The sequence below is a fragment of the Salmo salar genome, chromosome ssa01, assembly GCF_905237065.1.
Source record: "Salmo salar chromosome ssa01, Ssal_v3.1, whole genome shotgun sequence".
NCBI lineage: Eukaryota > Metazoa > Chordata > Actinopteri > Salmoniformes > Salmonidae > Salmo > Salmo salar.
Window position 1 is genome coordinate 124,937,757 of NC_059442.1, and position 24,169 is coordinate 124,961,925.

General features: G+C 41.0%; 1 protein-coding gene across 6 annotated transcripts in view; it reads right to left on the reverse strand.

Annotated features, from left to right (window-relative positions):
• The window catches only part of LOC106561486 (tyrosine-protein kinase JAK2), a 75,834-nt gene extending 52,123 nt beyond the window's left edge, over positions 1–23,711 (reverse strand). For 3 of the 6 annotated variants that reach the window (XR_006757033.1, XM_045688250.1, XM_045688257.1), the window contains exons 1-2: positions 23,310–23,711; positions 8,046–8,286 (exon numbers count right to left, since the gene is read on the reverse strand). Coding sequence is in view for 5 of the 6 variants with exons in the window: in XM_045688250.1 (XP_045544206.1) it covers positions 8,046–8,286; positions 23,310–23,396 (328 nt within the window). In the remaining variant the exon portion in view is untranslated. Of the gene's footprint in view, positions 1–8,045; positions 8,287–23,309 lie in introns of those variants that run through there. The other 3 variants (XM_014125501.2, XM_014125491.2, XM_014125511.2) reach the window with 2 other exon arrangements.
• Positions 23,712–24,169: the final 458 nt, after the last annotated feature.

Genomic DNA, 24,169 nt, shown 5'->3' on the forward strand with positions numbered 1-24,169 from the left:
TTTCTCCTCAATCTACACACAATACCCCATAATGACAGAGCAAAAACAGGTTTTTAGAAATGCTAATTTATAAAATAAAAAAACAGAAATATCACATTTACCTAAGTATTCAGACCCTTTACTCAGTACTTTTGTAAGTACCTTTGGCAGTGATTACAGCATCGAGTCTTCTTGAATATGACACTACAAGCTTGGCACACCTACATTTACGGAGTTTCTCCCATTCTTCTATGCAGATTCTCTCAAGCTCTGTCAGGTTGGATGGAGAGCGTTGCTGCACAGCTATTTTCAGGTCTCTCCAGAGATGTTTCTATCAGGCTCAAGTCCGGGCTCTGGCTGGGCCACTCAAAGACATTCAGAGACTTGTCCCGAAGTCACTCCTGCGTTGTCTTGGCTGTGTGTTTAGGGTCATTGCCCTGTTGAAAGGTGAACCGTCGCCCAGTCTGAGGTCCTGGACACTCTGGAGCAGGTTTTCATCAAGGATATCTGTACTTTGCTCCGTTCATCTTTGCCTCGATCCTAACTAGTCTCCCAGTCTCTGCCGCTGAAAACATCCCCACAGCATGATGCTGCCACCACCATGCTTCACCGTAGGGATGGTGTCAGGTTTCCTCCAGACGTGACGCTTGGCATTCAGGCTTCCGTCTGGCCCCTCTAACATAAAGGCCTGATTGGTGGAGTGCTGCAGACATGGGTGTCCTTCTGTAAGGTTCACCCATCTCCACAGAGAAAAACTCTAGAGCTCTAGTCAGAATGACCATCAGGTTCTTGGTCACCTCCCTGACCAAGGCCTTTCTCCCCCAATTGCTCAGTTTGGCCGGGCGGCCAGCGCAAGGAAGAGTCTTGGTGGTTACAAACTTCTTCCATTTAAGAATGATGAAGACCACTGTGTTCTTGGGGACCTTCAATGCTGCAGAAATGTTTTGGTACCCTTCCCCAGTTCTGTGCCTCAACACAATCCTGTCTTGGAGCCCTACAGACAATTCCTTCGACCTCATGGCTTCGTTTTTGCTCTGAGATGCACTGTCAAATGTGGGACCTCATATAGACAGGTGTGTGCCTTTCCAATCAATTGAATTTACCACAGGTGGACTCCAATCAAGTTGTAGAAACATCTGAAAGATGATCAATGAAAACACTTGAGCCCAATTTTGAGTCTCATAGCAAAGGGTCTGAATACTTATGTAAATAAGGTATAATTTTCTTTTCATACATTTGCAAAAATTTCATTTTTTTATTTTTTATTTGTCATTAAGGGGTAATGTGTGTAGATTGCTAAGAAAAAATAAATTGTTCATCAATTTTAGAATGAGGCTGTAACTTAACAAAACGTGGAAAATGTCAAGGGGTCTGAATACTTTCTGAAAGTAAATGAGATATCGGTATTTCATTTAATAATTTTTCTAAAATTTCTACAAACTTGTTTTCACTATGTCCTTGTGGGGTATTGTGTGTAGATGAGTGAGGAAATCTAGTTAATCCATTTTGAATTCAGGCTGTAAGAACAAAACGTGGAATAAATCAAGGGTAGGAATACTTTCTGAACGCACTGTACACGAGCGGTTCCCAACCTTGTCCGTTCTGTGGACCACCAAAATTATCATCAAAAACTCGAGGACAACCATTTGTGGAGTCGCAGATAAAAAAATTACATACAAATAGTCCATTTTAGCAGTGAATGTAAAAAAGGCCTATTATTATTAGAGGTTGGCCGATTATGATTTTTCACCGTCGATACCGATACCGATTATTGGAGGGCCAAAAAAGCCGATGAAGATTTTTTTTTCTTTATTTGTAATAATGACAATTACAACAATACTGAATGAACACCTATTTTAACTTAATATAATGCCTCAAATAAATAATAAAACATGTTCAATTTGGTTTAAATAATGCAAAAACAAAGTGTTGGAGAAGAAAGTAAAAGTGCAATATGTGCCATGTAAGAAAGCTAATGTTTAAGTGCCTTGCTCAGAACATGAGAACATTTGAAAGCTAATGGTTCCTTTTAACATGAGTCTTCAATATTCCCAGGCAAGGAGTTTTAGGTTGTAGTTTTTATAGGACTCTCTCTCTCTCTCTACGCCATTTGTATTTCATATACATTTGACGTTCTTATAGGCACTTTAGTATTGCCAGTGTAACAGTATAGCTTCCGTCCCTCTCCTCGCCCCTACCTGGGCTCGAACCAGGAACACATCGACAACAGCCATCCTCGAAGCATCGCTACCCATCGCTCCACAAAAACCGCGGCCCTTGCAGAGCAAGGGAAACAACTACTTCAAGGTCTCAGAGCGAGTTATGTCACCGATTGAAACGCTATTAGCGTGCACCCCGCTAACTAGCTAGCCATTTCACACCGGTTACACCAGCCTAATCTCGGGAGTTAATAGGCTTGAAGTCATAAACAGCTCAATGCTTGAAGCACAGCGAAGAGCTGCTGGCAAACGCACGAAAGTGCTGTTTGAATGAATGCTTACGAGCCTGCTGCTGCCTACCACCGCTCAGTCAGACTGCTCTATCAAATATCAAATCATAGACCTAATTATAACATAATAACTAACAGAAATACGAGCCTTAGGTCATTAATATGGTCAAATCCGGAAACTATAATTTCGAAAACAAAACGTTTATTATTTCAGTGAAATACGGAACCGTTCCATATTTTATCTAATGGGTGGCATCCATAAGTCTAAATATTCCTGTTACATTGCACAACCTTCAATGTCATAATTACGTAAAATTCTGGAAAATTAGTTCGCAACGAGCCAGGCGGCCCAAACTGTTGCATATACCCTGACTCTGCGCGCAATGAACGCAAGAGAAGTGACACAATTTCCCTAGTTTAATATTGCCTGCTAACCTGGATTTCTTTTAACTAAATATGCAGGTTTAAAAAAATATACTTCTGTGTATTGATTTTAAGAAAGGCATTGATGTTTATGGTTAGGTACATTCGTGCAACGATTGTGATTTTTTCCCAAATGCGATTTTGTTAAATCATCCCCCGTTTGGCGAAGTTGGCTGTCTTTGTTAGGAACAAATAGTCTTCACACAGTTCGCAACGAGCCAGGCGGCCCAAACTGCTGCATTTACCCTGACTCTGTTGCACAGAACGCAAGAGAAGTGACAATTTCCCTAGTTAAAAGAAATTCATGTTAGCAGGCAATATTAACTAAATATGCAGGTTTAAAAATATATTTTTTTATTTCACCTTTACTTAACTAGGCAAGTCAGTTAAGAACAAATTCTTATTTTCAATGACGGCCTAGGAACAGTGGGTTAACTGCCTTGTTCAGGGGCAGGACGACAGATTTTTACCTTGTCAGCTCAGGGACTCGATCTTGCAACCTTTCGATTGCTAGTCCAATGGTCTAACCACTAGGCTACCTGCCGCCCCATATACTTGTGTATTGATTTTAAGAAAGGCGTTGATGTTTATGGTTAGGTAGACATTGGTACAACGACAGTGTTTTTTTTCGCGAATGCGCTTGTTATATCACCCTTTTGGCGAAGTAGGCTATGATTCAATGATAAATTAACAGGCACCACATCGATTATATGCAACGCAGGACAAGCTAGATAAACTAGTAATATCATCAACCATGTGTAGTTAACTAGTGATTATGTTTAGATTGATTGTTTTTTAAAAAGCCCTGACCTCAATCTTATAGAAAATTTGTGGGCAGAACTGAAAAAGCATGTGTGAGCAAGGAGGCCTACAAACCTGACTCAGTTACACCAGCTCTGTCAGGAAGAATGGGCCAAAATTCACCCAACTTATTGTGGGAAGCTTGTGGAAGGCTACCCTAAACGTTTGACCCAAGTTAAACAATTTAAAAGGCAATTTTACCAAATACTAATTGAGTGTATGTAAACTTCTGACCCACCACAATCTACACAATCTATACCATCAGCTATACCATCTATACCACCATCTATACCATCAGCTATACTGCCAGCTTTACCATCTATACCGCCAGCTATACTTTATATACCATCTCTACCATCAGCTATACCTTTAGCAATAAAAGGCCACTCTAAAATGTGCAGTTGTGTCACACAACAATGCCACAGCCGTCTCAAGTTGAAGGAGCGTGCAATTGGCTTGCTGACTGCAGGAATGCCCAATCGAGCTGTTGCCAGATAATTTTATGTTAATTTCTCTACCTTAAGCTGCCTCCAACACCACTTTAGAGAATTTGGCAGTACGTCCAACCGGCCTCACAACCGCAGACCACGTGTAACCATGCCAGACCAGGACCTCAACATTCAGGTTCTTCACCTGCGGGATCGAAGACCAGCCACCCAGGCAGTTGATGAAACTGAGGAGTGTTTCTGTCTGTAATAAAGACTTGAGGAAAAACTCATTCTGATTGGCTGTGCCTGGCTCCCCAGTGGGTGTGCCTATGCTCTCCCAGGCCCACCAATGACTGTGCCCCTGCCCAGTCATGTGAAATCCATAGATTAGGGTCTAAGGAATTTCTCTCAATTGACTTGTTTCCTTATATGAACTGTAACTCAGTAAAATATTTGAAAATTGTTGCAGGTTGCATTTATATTTTCGTTCAGTATAGATAAGGGATGATTAATCAGGAATTGATGCTTTTTGAAAACTTAAATTTGATCAAGACCCAAAACCAATATCCCATTTTCCTGATGCAGTTAATTTGTCTCCTAGGAATTCCTGCGTTACATGACTGGATGGTTGGTGGACAAGCACTCATACACACATGTTGAATTAGCTGAATTAATAAAGTTGACCTCATCAATCTGAGTCTTGATGCAGTGTTGTCTTTTCCCCTATCTATATAAAAGTATATAGGCCTACTGCAGGAATTACAAGTAGGAGTCACGCAGGATACATATGAGTTTGAATCCTGCATAAATAAAATTGTGCAGTATTGCTCCTGTAGGTTAGTCCTACAAGAAAAATTATCATACTGCAGGTAGTATGAGTAGGATTTCTGTTTGGAACAGTAAGATCCCTGCAGAACTGATCCTGCAAGACCGTTCCTGCAGGAAATGTCTAAATTAAATTCTGAGGTACTTCCTGCAGGAATTATAAAAATCCTGCAGGATTGGTCCAGCAAACCCATTCCTGCGGGAATCCTGATGGTTGTTCCACAGGAAAATATTCACAAAAATCCTGTGGGATTTCCTGCAGAAGAATAATTTTCTGTAATTTAGTGATTTTTGTACTTTAAAAAGTCAAATAACAGCATACCGCGTTTCCGGTTTCTGGTTGATGACAACAGCCACGCAAATACAACAACAGGTTGTTAGCAAATTTCTTTTGTGAAATTGACACATAATATTGTTAGAAAAACAAGGCCGTTCGTTGCCGCTATAGTAATTTAAAGAGATGCCACTTCGGGTTCTAAACGATTAATGAGCAAAGTTCAAAAGGAGGCCAAATCAGGAAGTCCAGCCCCCTTAAAAATACACTAACTGCGGCACTTAACAACAACTGCTTAAAATAACAGTAATTGTAAGACTGCCAAGAATAAAGTGCGATAGGAGGAGAGATACACTAGGTCTAAGTACACTGCTCTATATTTTAAGAACAGACCACACTTCCCAACTCTCATGTATACAACTTGTCACCGCCAGTCAAGCACATTGCACACCACGACTGGAAAGAAGCACAACACTGCTGCGTCAGCATTCGCCTAATCAAATTGCCTAATGGAATAATTCCTTAATTAATTCATCTGTGTTTACATAGCCTCTCTTCAGGCACAGATATGACCTCTGTCACAATACAGGTCTATACCAAGGAGGAGATTAAGGTTTTAATGATTTAATCCCATCCCAAATCAACCCTTAGCTTGCCCATTGTCAGAATCCTACGTGTCGACTACTGGATTTGACAGATTCTTATACTAAAATGGAGGTGTGGAATAGTCCCATATCAGAATCAAACACACAACCTCAGGGCTGTTAGTGTCATTATACTTTAACTGACCTTAACCACCATAACGAATACATTATCATCATCCTTATGGTTTAATGAAGTGGGTTCCCACACGAAGTTAAGACAGACGGTCTTCCTTTAGTGATGTTTCAATCTTTTTGTCTTGCAGCAGCAGGGGAAATTTCACACAGACGTTTCAGACAACGCTTTGTTCTTGTGTCCGAATTGGGTTCACCCTGGGGGTTCGTTTAAATAAAAGCCAATACACAAAAAAATTACTTCCTACATTGAATAAATGTTCCGCCCGCTATATGTAAAATGGCTCTGTATCATCAAATGAGAACTCGGTAAACTGCAGTTAATGACTGTAGTTATAGTTAGACAAAGCCCTTAGAAAAAGTAAACCGGAGTCAGACTCGGTGCTCGTGAAAAATATGGCAGAGGAGAGCTTTGTGTGGATAGATATCAATTTTATTACACTCCCTCCTCACAGTGAGAATGTCTGGTTCTGTCTGTGCTGCTGTCTGTGCTCAAAGGTTAATCATCAACTGTTAGGGGTATGGGCTTTCCCTACAGGGCCTACAGTACATCTCGTTTGCTCTTATTGCCCCTAAAACAAGCATTAAGGGAAACTTTGGGATTTTGCCAATGAGGCCCGTTATCTACTTCGCCAGTCAGATGAACTCGTGGATACCATTTGTATGTCTCTCTATGCAGTTTGAAGGAAGTTGCTAACTGGCGCTAGAGCAATTGCTAACTAGCGGTTGCATAATGACTGTAAGTCTTCCATAGAAAAGTTTGTGGTCATACGTACATCCTTAAAAACATAGGTGCTGGGCTAATAAAAAAGAAGGGCCGCACACTCCAAGCTCCCAATTCATCCCTTTATTGACTACGATTCAATCCGAAACGGATCTTCGTCAGGTCAAATAACAAACTGAATGCTCACTTCCCAAAATATACACATTTCACCTCGCATGACCATTACGCACATGACACATGGCGGGGTTGGAAACAATTCAATTCCCTTTTGTGCATAAATCATAATTAATCACAGAAATACATATGGTCAGAAAGAATTATATACATACAAATGGGTTCAAGTTAAAACCTAGGCAACCATAAAAAAAAAAGATTGTTGGAATACCTGCCTACATGACCATTACGCGCACTAGGCACGGTGGCTGTAGATATAATTCCAGTTACAGAATCTAATACATGTACAAAATGACCAAGTAGGAGACCTGGAAGGGAGGACAAATGAACGTGACATATTCGTGCAAGAAATGGTCTGATATCAAACTCTTGGTTCAGACCTTTAGGAGACATGGTACACAAACGGTGAATTCAATACAATTCCCTTGTCAATAATAGATCTCCCCCTCCTAGGAGTCATAACATGTTCTATATCAATGTATCCCAGGAGAGCTAATGTTGTGACGAGCCGCCATGAAATGCGCAGCCACAGGATTTCTCTCAAATATCCTTATATTACTCCGGTATTCTGTTATCCTTGTTTCGTTACCTACATAGCATAAACCACAAATACACTTGATCAGGTATATCACATTTTTTGTGGAACACGTAATGATGCCCTTAATCTTAATGGCCTTGCCAGTCATTGCGCTAACGCTAGTTAGCATTGGCTCACAAAACTACCTCCAACTTCCTTCATACTGGACACAGAGATGAGTACATCTGCCTCTGGGGAAGTAGATAAAGAGCATAATTGTCAAAAATCCCAAAGTATCTCTTTAATGCTTGTTTTAGGGGCAATAAGAGCAAACATCATGTACTGTAGGTCCTGTAGGTCAGGCGACTGCCCGTGGGTCAGACACTAGACCCGTGTTTGGAGCCCATGTAGGTTCTGATGGAGGCTGGGGGCAGTCTGTGATATCGGTATCTCTAGTTCGCATCGGCTCGCAAAACTAACTCCCAACTTCCTTCATACTGGACACAGAGACATAAAAATGGTATCCACGAGTTCATCAGACTCTGGGGAAGTAGATAAAAGGAAAGCATTGGGAAAATCCCAAAGTATCCCTTTAAGCTTTATCAAATAATCATCTTTGGGAACAGAAAAACATTGAGCAGACATTCCCTTTTTTCTATGCATTGTCTCACTCACCGCATGCCATGGCCGCATCGATGCACAGCTCCTCAGCCACATAGTTCCCTGAAGGATAGGTGAGGTCTGGGCTATTGGCCCTGCCCCTGCCCAGGTGGTACAGGTGCACCCTCAGACAGGGAGGGGCTACAACCTGTTTGGGCTCGGAGACATGAAGTGGGTCTAGGACACAGCCATTCTGATTGGACGAGGGACATACTGGACACTCCATGTCCATGTGTGGCTCAGCGGATACATCCACCTAAAGGGCGAGATTGGAGGAGAAAGAAGAGAGGGAGAGGAGACAGAGTGTAGGAGATAGAAAGAAGAGCATGAGGAGAGTTAGAGAAGAGGGGAGAGGGGAGAGGGGAGGAGACAGCAAGAGCAGAGAGAAATAGGGGGAAGAGCAAAACAAAGTAAGAAAGGGGAAGATGAAAGGGGGCAGAGGGGAGTCAGTTAGCACAGTTGACTCATGTCGTGAGATAGAAACACAAAACTTTAACTGCTCTGCTTAGTTTACAGTTATGCTATAGCAGGGGGGCGGCAGGTAGCCTAGTGGTTAGAGCGTTGGACTAGTTTAAAAAAATGTTTAGTTCACCTTTATTTAACCAGGTAAGTTAGTTGAGAACAAGTTCTCATTTACAACTGCGATCTGGCCAAGATAAAGCAAAGCAGTGCGACAGAAAGAGTTACACATGGAATAAACAAGCGTACAGTCAATAACACAATAGAAAAAAAAGAAAGTCTATATACAGTGTGTGCAAATGGCATGAGGTGGTAAGGCAATAAATAGGCCATTGTAGCAAAGTAATTACAATTTAGCAGATTAACACTGGAGTGATTCTAATAACCCGAAAGGTTGCAAGATCGAATTCCTGAGCTGACAAGGTAAAAATCTGTTGTTCTGCCCCTGAACAAGGCAGTTAACCCACTGTTCCTAGGCCGTCATTGAAAATAAGAATTTGTTCTCAACTGACTTGCCTAGTTAAATAAATGTAAAATAAAATATTTAAAATAAATAGCCTTTTCTGAGATTAGAATAACTAACCAAGCTAACCATACACTTCCAAGTGTGAATGCCTGTCAGGTAGGGCTGGGCGATATGTCCAAAATATATCACATTATTTAAAAAACAACTAAAATTACAGTAAGACACTACTTTATGTTTTTGAATAATAAAAGTTCTAAATGTAATTTATGAGTAGGCGTGACCCTAGGGTGGCAACACATACATGCCAAGTGATTTCAATGAGTTTTTCTCCATTCTGATTGAACAGTATAAAACAATTAAACTACAACCAAAAATAAATGTATCAAATTCTGCATTTCCTGCAATAATTTGAGGTCATTTCCACACTTCTAAGTAGGGCTGCACGATAAGGGCAAACAATCAAGGCCTTATTTTTTACCAAATATTGCAATTGCGAGTTGATAATTATTCTAATTCTATAGTTAAAATATCATAGTGTGCACTTCAAATATAGTGTTGTTTGACATGACAACAACTGAACATTCCAGGAGTTATTGTGACCAAAGTGTATATAAGTGTTTCCTAGGGGGCCCTGCTATCTTTGGCCACATTGAATATTCTCTTAGCCACTTCATGTAGCGAGCATATTCCTCTGTGATTTAGAAGATACTGATGCACAAACAACATACTGATTTAGGTCTACACTATCAATGGTATTATCAGGCTGTATTGCTAGTTACGTTTGCTCTGACTCAGTACATTTATTAGCTAGCTAGCTAGCCAATAGCATTAGCGGCTAACACGATTTAGGCCCAACTCCCTAAGAAAAGACAAACAAGCCGATTGCAGATGAAAGAAAAACAAACTAAGTGTAATTATAGAACGCAATTGGATTGACAGTATCAGTCAAAAGTTGACACACCTCATTCCAGAGTTTATTTTTTGGGACTATTTTCTACATTGTAGAATAATAGTGAAGACATCAAAACTATGAAATAACACATGGAATCATGTAGTAACCAAAAAAAAGTTAAACAAATGAAAATCTATTTTATATTTGAGATTCTTCAAAGTAGCCACCCTTGACTTGATGACAGCTTTGCACACTTTTGACTGGTACTTTATATTAAGAAGCAAAGTGAAAACAGCATCGTTGCATTGACCATGCAGACTGAACGAAAGTGTGTTGTGGTCAAGGAACAACAAATGCACTCCTTCGGTGACAGGGGGCGGGGATAGGTCTTTGTGGAAAGCGGCATGGGTTGGAGAGAAAGATAATTAAAATACCGTTATAAAAAGGTAACGTAAAAACCCACACCAGTCCACGCATCAATACCGGTATATGGTACAGTATACCACCCAGCCCAACGCTCAGGGCTGCAAATCACTGTCTAAACAAGTGCTAGGCCTGCATACTTTTGACATGTGAATCAATAATGGTCAGAGGCTAGAGATCAAAAAGGTCCAAGTTGAGACTCATGTCCAGGGTGAGAGTTGTACTTACTTCAGCTGTACTATTATATCACTTCTGAAACTGTCTGCAAGCATCAGATTACTATGTCACAAGGCACACTGACCAGGAAAGTGAAATACTAGCCTGTATGAGGAACAAGTCATCACACCAACATTCCCGGAAAAATGTGCCATGGTATGTTGATGTCAGTGTTATTATATAGACCTTTGACTGACTGTATATCCTAATCAAGCACCCTTTTCATTGTATAGGGTTCTGGATAGGGCTCTGGTCAAAAGTAGAGCATTATATAGGGAACAGGGGATGCACACTAGATATAAATCCTAGGCCAGTAGATGAATACCATACTGTTGCTGTATAACCAAAATCCCCCAACTAAAATGAATGGATGCTTTGAATTGCACAATCAAGTCGGTTTATTTTAAGTGACAGTAAACCCTTACTTGTACAAATGATGGCCATTTGAAACTTGCTTTGTTAACCTGTGTAATGGGAAATCATTTGAGTAACTTTTCCTGTATTTGATTTACTGTGATATGGATTAATTTGTAATAAACGTGGTATGTGCATACTGTGTGGAGACGCAATCTAATCTCAGTTAACCCAGAACTCTTTTCGCAAGTTACGGGCAAGTCAACGTGCCAAATGTCCCCTCACGAAATTCGAGAGATGCGAACACCTGCGAAATCGTGATTTGTACAAAGCTCCGGAACTAATGCTGCTCGTTACCTCGCGCATCCCGTTGTATCCACAAGAGACTAGACGCTGACAGATGGATTCCCTTGGGGGAAAGGAAACGGGTTAACCACGTACAGTGGGTTTATGTACCATATTTAATTAAGGGCGTTTTCACATATGAAATTCATTACCCTATTTCGGTTTCCTGGAGCTTTTGAGAATTCTATAGAATACAATGCATTTGGAAAGTATTCAGACCCCTTCCCTTTTTACACATTGTTACATTACAGCCTTATTCTAAAATGGATTTTTTTAAATTGCCTCAATCTACACACAACACCCTATAACGACAAAGCGAAAACAGGTTAAGTAATTTATTATAAATAAAAAAAGAAATACCTTATCTACAGAAGTATCTAGACCCTTTGCTATGAGACTCAAAATTGAGCTCAGGTGCATCCTGTTTCCATTGATCATCCTTGAGATGTTTCTACAACTTGATTGAAGTCCACCTGTTGTCAATTCAATTGATTGGATATGATTTGGAAAGACACTCACACCTGTCTATATAAGGTCCCACAGTTGACAGTGCATGTCAGAGTAAAAACCAAGCCATGAGGTCAAAGGAATTGTCCGTAGAGCTCCAAGACAGGATTCTGTCGAGGCAAAGATCTGGGGAAGGGTACCAAAACATTTCTGCAGCAATGAAGGTCCCCAAGAACACAGTGGCCTCCATCATTCTTAAATGGAAGAAATTTAGAACCAGCAAGACCCTTTCTAGAGCTGGCCGCCCAGCCAAACTGAGTACTCAGGAGAAGGGCCTTAGCCAGGGAGTGACCAAGAACCCAATGGTCACTCTGACAGAGTTCCAGAGTACCTCTGTGGAGATGGGAGAACCTTCCAGAAGGACAACCATCTCTGCAGCACTCCACCCATCTGGCCTTTATGGTAGAGGGGCCAGATGGTAGCCAATCAGTAAAAGGCACATGACAGCCCGCTTGGTGTTTGCCAAAAGTTACCTAAAGACTCTCAGACCATGAGAAACAAGATTCTCTGGACTGATGAAACCAAGTTTGAACTCTTTGGCCTGAATGCCAAGCGACACGTCTGGACGAAACCTGGCACCATCTCTACGGTGAAGCATGGTGGTGGCAGCATCATCCTGTGGGGATTTTTTCAGCGGCAGGGACTGGGAGACTAGTTACGATCGAGGGAAAGATGAACGGAGCAAAGTACAGAGAAATCCTTGATGAAAACAGGACCTGACTGGGGCGAAGGTTCACCTTCCAACAGGACAACGACCCTAAGCACACAGCTAAGACAACACAGGAGTGGCTTTGGCTGGGCCACTCAAGGACATTCAGAGACTTGTCCCAGCCAAAGCCTGGACTTGAACACGATTGAACAACTCTGGAGAGACCTGAAAATAGTTGTGCAGCAATGCTCCCCATCCAACCTGACAGAGCTTGAGAGGATCTGCAGAAAAGAATGGGAGAAACTCCCCAAAATACAAGTGTGCCAAGCTTGCAGCGTCATACCCAAGAAGACTCGAGGCTGTAATAGCTGCCAAAGGTGCTTCAACAAAGTACTGAGTAAAGGATCTGAATACTTATGTAAATGTGATTTCATTTTTTTCTACCTTTACTAAAATATCTAAAAACCTGTTTCTGTTTTGTCATTATGGGGTATTGTGTGTAGATTGATGAGGGGAAAAAAACAATTTAATCAATTTTAGAATAAGGCTGTAAAGTAAAACATTTGGAAAAAGTCAAGGGGTCTGAATACTTTCCAAATGCACTGTATGACTTATCATCGCTTATGGTTATCAATTGTCGGTAGCAAAACATTACTATAATGGTGTTTTACATATGAAAAGGGTAATGTGTTATTACGGTATATAAGTACAATGTATTACCTACTGTATACTCAGCTCTATTCCCATGACATAACGAGTAGACCTGTGACAATACAGTATCAGTTGTGAAAAAGGAGGTAACAGGTGAGTAAAAAGTTGCAAATCTTTTTACGGTTGCAGTGACCATTGAGATATTTCACATGATGAAACAATGTTACAAAAACATAATTTCAGACACTGATCACCTCAACAATTATGAGAACCATAATTTACTATAACCATAATAACAGTTTATGATAAAATGTATTGTCAAACAATGATAAAATAGCGATCCACGTGAGTGTGGAGATGAGGCGGAGAGTTATTGATCCACCAACTGTATCAGAATAAAGATACAAGCCTACCGTTTGACATGATTAGACTGTCCCACTGATTCTGTTACTCATCCTAGATGGAAATCCCATAGTAAATTTCCAACCCTCAGCTTTGGGCCGACAACTGCTTCCTGGGGCTGTGACTGTAATGGATTTTTGGGTGACTTATGTCAGTCAAATGACCATCAGCTGTCATTTTATTTTCATGACGGTCTTCATAAGTAATAGGTGGTTACACGATTATACAATTACTGTGCCAGCCCTACAGCTTCCCTACGAATCAGGGTTGAACCTGAGGTAGGTGGCTGTAGATGTCACTGACTGCAAAGCTAAGCAGTAACTACCTACCTACCTGCAGATAATTGTTTGCATTCTACAGTACATAGCATCAAGATGATGATAATGAGCAAATCTGATCAGATACCATTATGTATGAAATCAATAAAGAATATAAAACAAGAGGTTAAAAAAACAAGTACACCATAATTAGGCTACATTTTTAGTAGCTAAAACATTCCCTGGCCTTGGTCAGATATTCAGATCTCTCTCATAATGTTTTCCTTATTGACATCTCCGCCTGAGGAAGTCTTACGCCGTAATCTATGGATTTCACATGACTGGGAATACAGCAACATTATCTCTGCGGCCAAAAGGAAAGCCTCTAAAAATGTTGGCCGAAAATATGGGGCCATTAGCCACGCGCACTACCCCAAGCTAACTTTGCCACCGCTGTTGAACAAAAATCCTATGGGAAGCACTAGAATTAGTGACGTGAGAATAGTCTACACTGTAGCGGACTGCTGAAAAGCACTAGGGTACTGCTATTATGCTAGTACATCACGTTTCATCAGTAATAATGATGAAAAGTAGTGCAAACCAAAAACGTAGGCTAAACAAGGTCCATATTAACCAGCAGTTAAAACAAAACATGTTTCAAGCCATCATTGCGTCACACAATGGATTACTATTGTGCTTCAGTTCTTCACTGTGTCATTTGGGGAGTCCCTGCAGACCGATAGCAGGAAAAAGGAAGTGAACATAAAAGTAGGTCGACACGTAACGTATAGCTTCGGCCTAACTGTGACTATTTACATAGATTGCTAGATGTGCAACACTTCCTCTATTAGAATTCTTGCGTTTCTCTAGAATTTTCAGCACGCACAGCTCCCATCACGTAGACAGGAGCCCAGGCGGAGCTGAAAATGACAAGTGAAGCAAAAGTAGCTGTGGTCAACTTGCTCGGTCTCACACATTAACAATTGTCATGGGCTAAATTCATTTCTACAGCTGTTTGAACTCCTACAGGTGGGAGAAGTTAGTCACAGCTGCATCCCAAATGACACCCCATTCCCTTTATAGTGCACTACTTTTTGACCAGAGCACTAAGGGGACTAGGGTCAGGGAGATTGACTTCAAAATTGGATGTCCTGAGGACCTCGGGAAATGCCTTCAAAACCGGCCACTAGGTGCAAAAGTGAGCGTTATTACCATCAAGTACTATTGGGTTTGCTAGGATGTTGTGGACAGGGATGATGTCCATAATATATCTGCATTAATAGTGGAATGATAGTGTTTCACAGTATTACTTGCCCACCAGTGTTGTGACTGGCTGTGACTCGCCTATTGATTTCTCCCGCCGGAGTGGCATCCGTAGTCAAAGCTGTTCTGACTTTGTGGCTGTGATATCTTGTGGAAATTGCTCTTATTTCCTGGTTGCTAAAATTCGACACTGTTCTCTCAATTTAAGTTTGAGAAAATAAGCAATGAATAGTGTATACCATCTAAATCTCTGCAAAATATTTTAAATAAAATAAATGTTATTTACAGCCGTTTGAAGCTGGTGGACCAAACCTGGAAGTGAAAGGCTCAAGCGCGAATCTGCCATGTTAAGGGGAAATGGGATGAGGGGAAGATTTGTTTTGAATGCATTAGGCTAAACTCAAAACATATCTCCCTGTGAAACACTATCATTCCACTATTAATGCAGATATATTATGGACATTTTATGAAATTACAAAAAGAAAAAAAGCATCCCATGTCTAGCACCTTTAACAATTTGGAATGAGGGCTTGAACTAAACTTCGAAATTTTGAGAAATGGAACGATACAGAGAAGCAGGAGCAACCCAGGGTATCAAAAACACTTTGAAATTTGACGTTTGGAGCAGAGTATGTGAGCGGAGCGTGCCCAATTTGACTGGAGTGGGGAGCGAGATTCCCAAAGGCTGATCTTTGGCCTTCTCGCCCACTCCAATAACGCTCCAGTAGTGCTCACTTCACGAGCTCAGGGCATGCTCGGCCCAGCATGAATTTGTGGTCGACTTGTGTACTGCTTTAGCCCCTTGCTTTAGCTACTGCCATGGAGTTCGCCAAATATTTTAATAAAGAAACTGATAACACGGTTGCAAAATCAAGGTGACTTACAAAGATGAGGACCAAGAGCAATAGAGGGAGTGCCTGGATGTAGTGTCCAAAACTAAAGAATCATTTTGGAATCTGAAAAGACACATATCCCAAAAGCATGATGTGTAGGATACTTACTACAAGCTAAAAGAAAGCAACAGGTGGGTAGCTAATTAAGTGTCATTGTAGCAAAGTATTAATAAACAAAAAAATCTGATCTTACAGAAGTTTCCTTCATTTTTGTTAAATTATCTATACAATAGGCCATAATTGATTTTGGACAAATAGACCTGGCATATTCCAACTTTCAAGGAGCTTTCAGTTTTAAAATTGGGTTATTTTGCCTAAAAACCTTTAAGCTTACCAAAAGAACCCTCTTAAGGACTCACTTCCCCCTATCTGAGATATCTACTGCAGCCCTCATCCTCCACATACAACACCCGTTCTGCCAGTCACATGCTGTTAAAGGTCCCCAAAGCACACACATCTTTGGGTCGTTCATATTTTCAGTTCGCTGCAGCTAGCGACTGGTACGAGCTGCAAGAAACACTCAAACTGGACAGTTCTCAATCTCTTCATTCAAAGACTCAATCATGGACACTCTTACTGACAGTTGTGGCTGCTTTGCGTGATGTATTGTTCCTACCTTCTTGCCCTTTGTGCTGTTGTCTGTGCCCAATAATGTGCCCAATAATGTTTGTACCTGTTTTGTGCTGCTACAATGTTGTGGTGCCATGTTGTTATGTTGTGTTGCTACCATGCTGTGTTGTGTTGCTGACTTGCTATGTTGTCGTCTTAGGTCTCTATGTAGTGTTGTCTCTTGTCGTGTTGTGTGTTTAGTCCAATATTTTGATTAGATTTTTAATCCCAGCCGTCCCCGCAGGAGGCCTTTTGGTAGGCCGTCAATGTAAATAAGAATTTGTTCTTAATTTAACTAGGCAAGTCAGTTAAATAAATACAAAAACAATAAGCAGAGAGAGGATATTCTCCACTGCTGGCCTGCTCTCCAGGGACAATAGCATGAGCAGATTCTGGCCAAACTTGTGTCTCTAAAAATTAATTGAAAGGCACTGTAGACTGACCCAAATAAAAAAAGTAATTCTTTAAAGTTAGCCACAGCCTATATGTGCAATTTATAGACCATAATGATTCAATACAACAAAATGTTGTATAATAAATGCTGAGCGCCTAATGTACCTGACTCCTTATCAGCCTAGTCCGTCACACCTGCAAATGCTTCACAATGTATTTCTTTGTAGGCTATAGCCTTGAAATAATATTGCCTAAATAATTCATTTTGGTTCCTTCTTAGGCTTCCTGTCTAGCTACAGAAATATTTAGAATGTTTACAGTGCATTCGGAAAGTATTCAGACCCCTTGACTTTTTCAAAATTGTGACATTATAGCCTTACTCTAAAATGTATTCAAATGTTTATTTTCCCCTCAATCTACACACAATACCCCATAATGATGAAGCAAAAACATTAAACATTTTAAAAAATATATCACATTTACATACAGTACCAGTCAAAAGTTAAGAGTAGGTGTGTCCTAAGGTTTTTTCTTTATTTTTACTATTTTCTACATTGTAGAATAATAGTGAAGACATCAAAACTATGAAATAACACATAAGGAATCATGTAGTAAACAAAAAAAAGTAAAAAAAAATACATTTTAGATTCTTCAAAGTAGCCACTCTTTGCCTTGACAGCTTTGCACCCTCTTGGCATTCTCTCAACCAGCTTCATGAGTTTGTCATCTGGAATGCATTTCAATTAACAGGTGTGCCTTGTTAAAAGTTACTTTGTGGAATTTCTTTCCTTAATGCATTTGAACCCATCAATCAGTTGTGTTGTGACAAGGTAGGCATGGCATACAGAAGATAGCTCTATTTGGTAAAAGAACAAGTCCATATTATGGCAAGAACAGCTCAAATAAACAAAGAGAAACAGTCCATCATTGCTGTAAGACATGAAGGTCAATCAATATGGAACATTTCAAGAACTTTGAAAGTTTCTTCAAGTGCAATTGCAAAAATCATCAAGCACTATGATGAAACTGGCTCTCATGAGGAGCACCACAGGAAAAGAAGGCCCAGAGTTACCTCTGCTGCTGAGGATAAGTTCATTAGAATTACCAGCCTTAGAAATTGCAGCCCAAATAAATTCTTCAGAGTTCAAGTAACAGACATCGTAAAATCAACTGTTCGGAGGAGACTGTGTGAATCAGGCATTCATGGCCGAATTGATGCAAAGAAACCACTATTAAAGGACATCAATAATAAATTACAGACTTGCTTGGGCCAAGAAACACGAGCAATGGACATTAGGTCGGTGGAAATCTGACCTTTGGTCTGATGAGTCCAAATTTGAGATTTTTGGTTCCAACCGCCGTGTCTTTGTGAGACACAGATTAAGTGAACAGATTTACTCCGCATGTGTGGTTCCCACCGTGAAGCATGGAGGTGGTAGTGTTTTGCTGGTGACACTGATTTATTTAGAATTAAAAGGCACACTTAACCAGCATGGCTACCACAGCATCTTGCAGTGATACACCCTCCCATCTGGTTTGCGCTTAGTGGGACTTGAGGGAAAAATGATGAATTCACCTTATTTGTTGGATATGTAACAATTATTTACTTAACAACGAGTAAGATATTTCGGTCCTGCTAATGCTGAGTTTTATGGTGTCCACTCTAGCTTCCTGCAGCTAGTCTGGGTGTCGTGGACAGGTTTTACTAGAGATAGCTGGAGCTGACAATTGATTGACCTGGTGATAAAACCTACAGATGGCATTCCAGTGACAGAATGTGGGGTGATTGTAACTGGGATACAGAGGAGTAGAACAATGCTTCATTGTCTCATATTCCTGGCATCTGGGGAACTAAGTAAAACACCATCCTACGTAGATAACCAAGGTGGCTTATGGGAAGGTTAGAAACGACTAAGCAATCTTGGTATGAGCAATATAAAAACTGTGCACTGTCTGTAAAGGCTAGGCTCTCAGCCTAACAGTCAGAACAAGACTGTTGGGCTGACGGTCTCATTATTGCAATAATTCATCGATATTAAATAAAGATGATTGTTTGAAGAACTGACCAAGTCTCTCTCAGTACTGAATTTCCATGACAGATTATCAATTGTTTTTCAACAGGACAATGACCCAAAGCACCTCCAGGGTGTGTAAGAAGGAAAGTGATGGAGTGCTGCATCAGATGACCTGGCCTCCACAATCACCCGACCTCAACCCAATTGAGATGGTTTGGGATGAGTTGGACCGCAGAATGAAGGAAAAGCAGCCAACAAGTGCTCAGCATGTGGAAACTCCTTCAAGACTGTTGGAAAAGCATTTCAAGCGAAGCTGGTTGAGAGAATGCCAAGAGTTTACAAAGCTGTCATCAAGGAAACAGGTGGCTACTTTGAAGAAATCTAAAATGCATTCTTCTCTGCAGATTCTCCCAAGCTCTTTCAGGTTGGATGGGGAGCTCTGGCTCTGGCTGGGCCACTCAAGGACATTCAGAGACTTGTCCCAAAGCCACTCCTGCGTTGTCTTGGTTGTGTGCTTAGGGTCATTATCCTGTTGGAAGGTAAACCTTGGCCCCAGTTTGAGGTCCTGAGCAGGTTTTCATCAAGGATCTCTGTACTTTGCTCCGTTCATCATTCCCTCAATCCTAACTAGTCTCCCATCCCTGCCACTGAAAAATATCCCCACAGCATGATGCTACCACCACCATGCTTCACCGTAGGGATGGTGCCAGGTTTCCTCCAGATGTGACACTTGGCATTCAGGCCAAAGAGTTCAATCTTGGTTTCATCAGACCAGAGAATCTTGTTTCTCATGGTCTGAGAGTCCTTTAGGTGCCTTTTGGCAAACTCCAAGCATGCTGTTTTTACTTAAGAGTGGCTCCCGTCTGGCCACTCTACCATAAAGGCCCTATTGGTGGAGTGCTGCAGAGATGGTTGTCCTTCTGGAAGGTTCTCCCATCTCCACAGAGGAACTCTGGAGCTCTGTCAGAGTGACCATAGGGTTCTTTATCAACTCCCTGACCAAAGCCCTTCTCCCCCGATTGCTCAGTTTGGCCGAGCGGCCAGCTCTAGTTAGAGTCTTGGTGGTTCCAAATTTCTTACATTTAAGAATGATGGAGGACACCGGGTTCTTGGGACCTTCAACCCTGCAGAATTTTTTTTGGTACCCTTCCCCAGATCTGTGCCTCGAAAACAATCCTGTCTTGGAGCGCTACGGACAATTCCTTCGACCACATGGCTTGGTTTTTTCTATGACATGCACTGTGGGACCTTATATAGACAGGTGTGCACCTTCCCAAATCATGTCCAATCAATTGAATTTACCTCAGGCGGACTCCAATCAAGTTGTAGAAACATTTCAAGGATGATAAATGGAAACAGGATGCACCTGAGCTCAATTTCAAGTGCCATAGCAAAGGGTCTGAATACTATTTTTGTTTTTTATTTCTAATAAATTAGCTACATTTTGCTTTGTCATTATGGGGTATTGTGTGTAGATTGAGGGGTAAAAATATTTGAATACATTTTAGAATAAGGCTGTAACGAAACAAAATGTGTTAAATGTCAAGGAGTCTGAATACTTTCTGAATGCACCATATATGCTGTTTAATATGACATGTAGCCTCATGTTTATTAAAATACTTTTCATTCAAATCATATGGTTTGGTTTCATTACTTCAAAACCAAACGGTAAGTCCCGGTTGTCCAAAAAAATAGATGTTGGTTAAATTGTGAGTTTAATGAATGGAGCAAATTTGTAGCTGAAGTCCCCCCCGTGAGCGCAAAGTGGTTGGAAAGGAAGTGGAGCTCTGGAGTGGTGCATAAGCACTGCTCCATGAGCAAGATTGCCGACAGCTCAAATCCAATCACATACTCTGGTTTGTAGAAAAGTGGATAATCATTTCGTTCTGCAATGAGACAGAGCTTGTTGATAGGGTGCCATTTGGGACACAGCCAGACTCGTTCCATGCTGATATCAATAAGCAGAGCTCAGTATTCTTTCAGCGCTCTCTGTTTTGGTGAAACACTAAAAACACGCAGGGCTGGGGCACTCCCTAACAATCCCCTAAACCCTGCTCAGCCACCCCTCTAACTCTCTAGATTACACACACACACCCTCGCTGGCGCAACCACACACAACTACATACATACCCCTGGTTTGTCCATGGTGTTACCGGCTTATCAGGGCTTTGGGAGAAGCTGGGGCGAACCACTATCACTGCAGCCAGACTGTATCCTGCAGGCTGGCCTGTACTGTCCACTCTGCCTTAATGTCACAAGGCTTGCTCCATCTACTCTACTGGGTCTGCAACTCCTAAAAACACTCCTGACCTCTCACTGACAATGTCAAAAGGGACATCATGCAGCTAGCATGAGGCATATTCACACTAGAGTTCTACAACAGTTCTACCAATGGTCAGTGGAATTCATGAGGAGGATGTCTAAGTCACAAAACCTTGCGTAAAGCTACTGTGAGGATGCAGCTTACCCAACATTCAATTTTTGTGAACTCAGTGCAGTTCGCTTACATTTTTGTGCAGTGTGAACATTCCAAAGGAACTCAGACCCCTCAAAAGAGCCCCCCAAAGCGAACTGAACTGAGACCCTCGTGAGGTGGTCCGAGTTCGATTCGCTTAAAGTCTGAGGTCCGGTTCCCTTTTTTAAGGGCAATACAAATTCAACAGCATCAAAGAAAGTGGGAGAATATAAGCAAGGGGGAGTGTTGGGAAACTCCTTTGGCATATTTTTTTGACTAAGTCGTCTAGAGTTCTATTGAACAATATCAATTAAAGCAGATAAATGTTCCAAATGCCATGGAATGTAAGCTAACAATGTTTTGTCCTTATTTTTGTATTAGGCCATGGCATTGCTGACAACTGTCTTGTCCAAATGTGTTGTTCATCTGTCTGTCTGAGTATTGTTACGTATATTTTCCTCAGTACTTATGGTTCCCTTGTCCTGTCAACAAAAAAAAAACATGTTTTAAAGATTTGAGTCAAGGGCATTGTGAATACAAAGAGAATAGTTATTCTGCTTATTTTTACCACATACTTAATTTTAAATAAGACTATGTGAAAACACCCTTCGGGGCTTTCACACCAAATTATTTTTTGGAGCGTTTTTTCCAAACTCTGGTGCGTTTACCCCCTTAGTTTGGTTCATTTGGAATGGTGTGAACACAATCCACACTCGGGAGGGCACTGAACAACGCACCTTGGTTAGTTCAAACAAGGATGGTCTCGGCCCGATTGAATTCGTCCTGCGGTGCGGTTCGCGCAGTATTATTGTTTGACCGTTCTGTGAGTATAGAGGGGATTAGGAGCACATGCTATGCAGATTAGGGGAGACGGGGGCTATACATGGGATATAGGCTACTGAATAGTAGGGATGTAACGGTACACATTTGTACTAAATATTGTTTACCCAACTTTTTAAGAGAGCCGGTAGGTATATGGTTCCATTCAGGCACCAAGGTAATGTTAGTTTTATATTTGATATTTTTTTCTCGTCATTATCTATTGAACCAAGCATGCCATGACAATGAAAATGTTATATTCTGAATCAAATGAGGATGGAGAAAAATCCACATCCAATATGACACTAACTTTACCGTTGTACCTATCGGCTCTCTAAAAAGTTATGGGATAGGATATTATGCTCAGCCTTTTAAAAAAAAGTATATTTTTCCCCTAACAACAATAAACGTCGCTGATTGATGTGCTGCTGTGTTGTTTTTTATGATATGGTAGCTAGATGTGTTTTATTTCTATTAAATGTATTGGGAAATCACGGTATTTAACAAACGTTAAAGTAACGTTTTAGGAGAGAGTGGTCTGCGAGCAGGCAGCAGTCAAGCAGGCTGCCCGCAGCAGCTCGACATTATTTGATAGCCTTGCGATGGATTTTAGTCCAGTTTCAGAAACGGCAATCCTTTCCAGACAAGTAAAATGTCCGTTCATATCACCGGAGGTTTCGAGTCAGCAATTTAAAAACCGTAGTGTAGCCTACCCTAACAGGCAAACAAACATTCCGTAGCCGGGACAACATTCCATTCCATCTGAAAAACGTAATCGATACAGGCTACCGGTAGCCTACAGTAATTTCATGAGGCAAAAAAAGACTAACGTCTTTAGTAAAACGGGGCGGCAGGAGCGTTGGGCCAGTAACCGCAAGGTTTCTGGATCGAATCCCCGAGCTGACGTTCTGCTCCTGAACAAGGCAGGTAACCCACTGTTGCTAGGCCCAGGTAACCCACTGGGACCCACTAGGCCGTCATTGTAGATAAGAATTTGTTCTTAACTGACTAATAAAAATACAAATAACATCTGTGCCAGCATATTCTACACCCAGAAGACTTGCAGGCAGAGACAGAGCGCGAGGGAGAGAGGCGTGCACATATATTTTGGTTATCTGCATCTTGAATTTGAACTATTTTGAAGTTAGTCTCTGGTTTTAGTCTAACGGAAAACAGCAAGATGGCTATTTTGACAGCATAAAGTAACTTACCTGGACGTTGTCCGTTCTGAATGTTGTAGCTACCGGGAAGTAACTTTTCCGAATGACAGTTATGACTGTTGCAGAAGTCAAAACCATTAACGTTGCAGTCCGCGTGCTTCCCCATTAATTTCGTCTCCTTCGTGAAAGGTTCTTGTTCCGATTCATTCTGGGTGCGAGGTAACTCCTTGTAGAACGCTAGTTTGACATTTGACAGCAATCTAAATATATTTCTAACAAACTTTTTATCTTGCACGAGGTTTTTACTCTATAGCTGATAAATTAGTACGCGAACGTTGACATATATATTTTAGTATATTACTCATGGCTGGACCGTGACAAAACCAAGCAAAGTGTAATTTCCAAAGATTCCATTCCTTTACAAGCCACTGGAGTGTGTGTGTCGTTGGGGGGACTTCTTCTATTATTATGCAATGGCAGTCCTCAAACAAACGTTAAAGGTGCATGCCGCCACCTACTGTACTGGAGTGTGTGGTCAATCGCGGTTTACAACATTAGCTCCACATTTTTAAATGCCCCTTCAGAGAAATTTTTTAAAAGAGTCGATCTGAATTTCTGTCTGTATCCACTTTGAAAGTGCTGAACGAATAGGCCTACCTCGTTGCAGCTCGTTTGCTTGCACTTGCTTATACTTAGATAATGATATGAGAACAAACATTATGAATTTACTGAACATAAATGTAATAATGTTTGTGTATGGTTCAAAAGTCAAAACTCATGTTGGTGTTCTTTATTATTGAAGGACATTGAGGATCTTATCGACTTACAGAAATCCACAAGGAGTGAGTAGACACCACATTTGTTTAAGTAAGTCAGCCGTATCAGCTAAGGTTTTAAAAAGTCAGTAAATG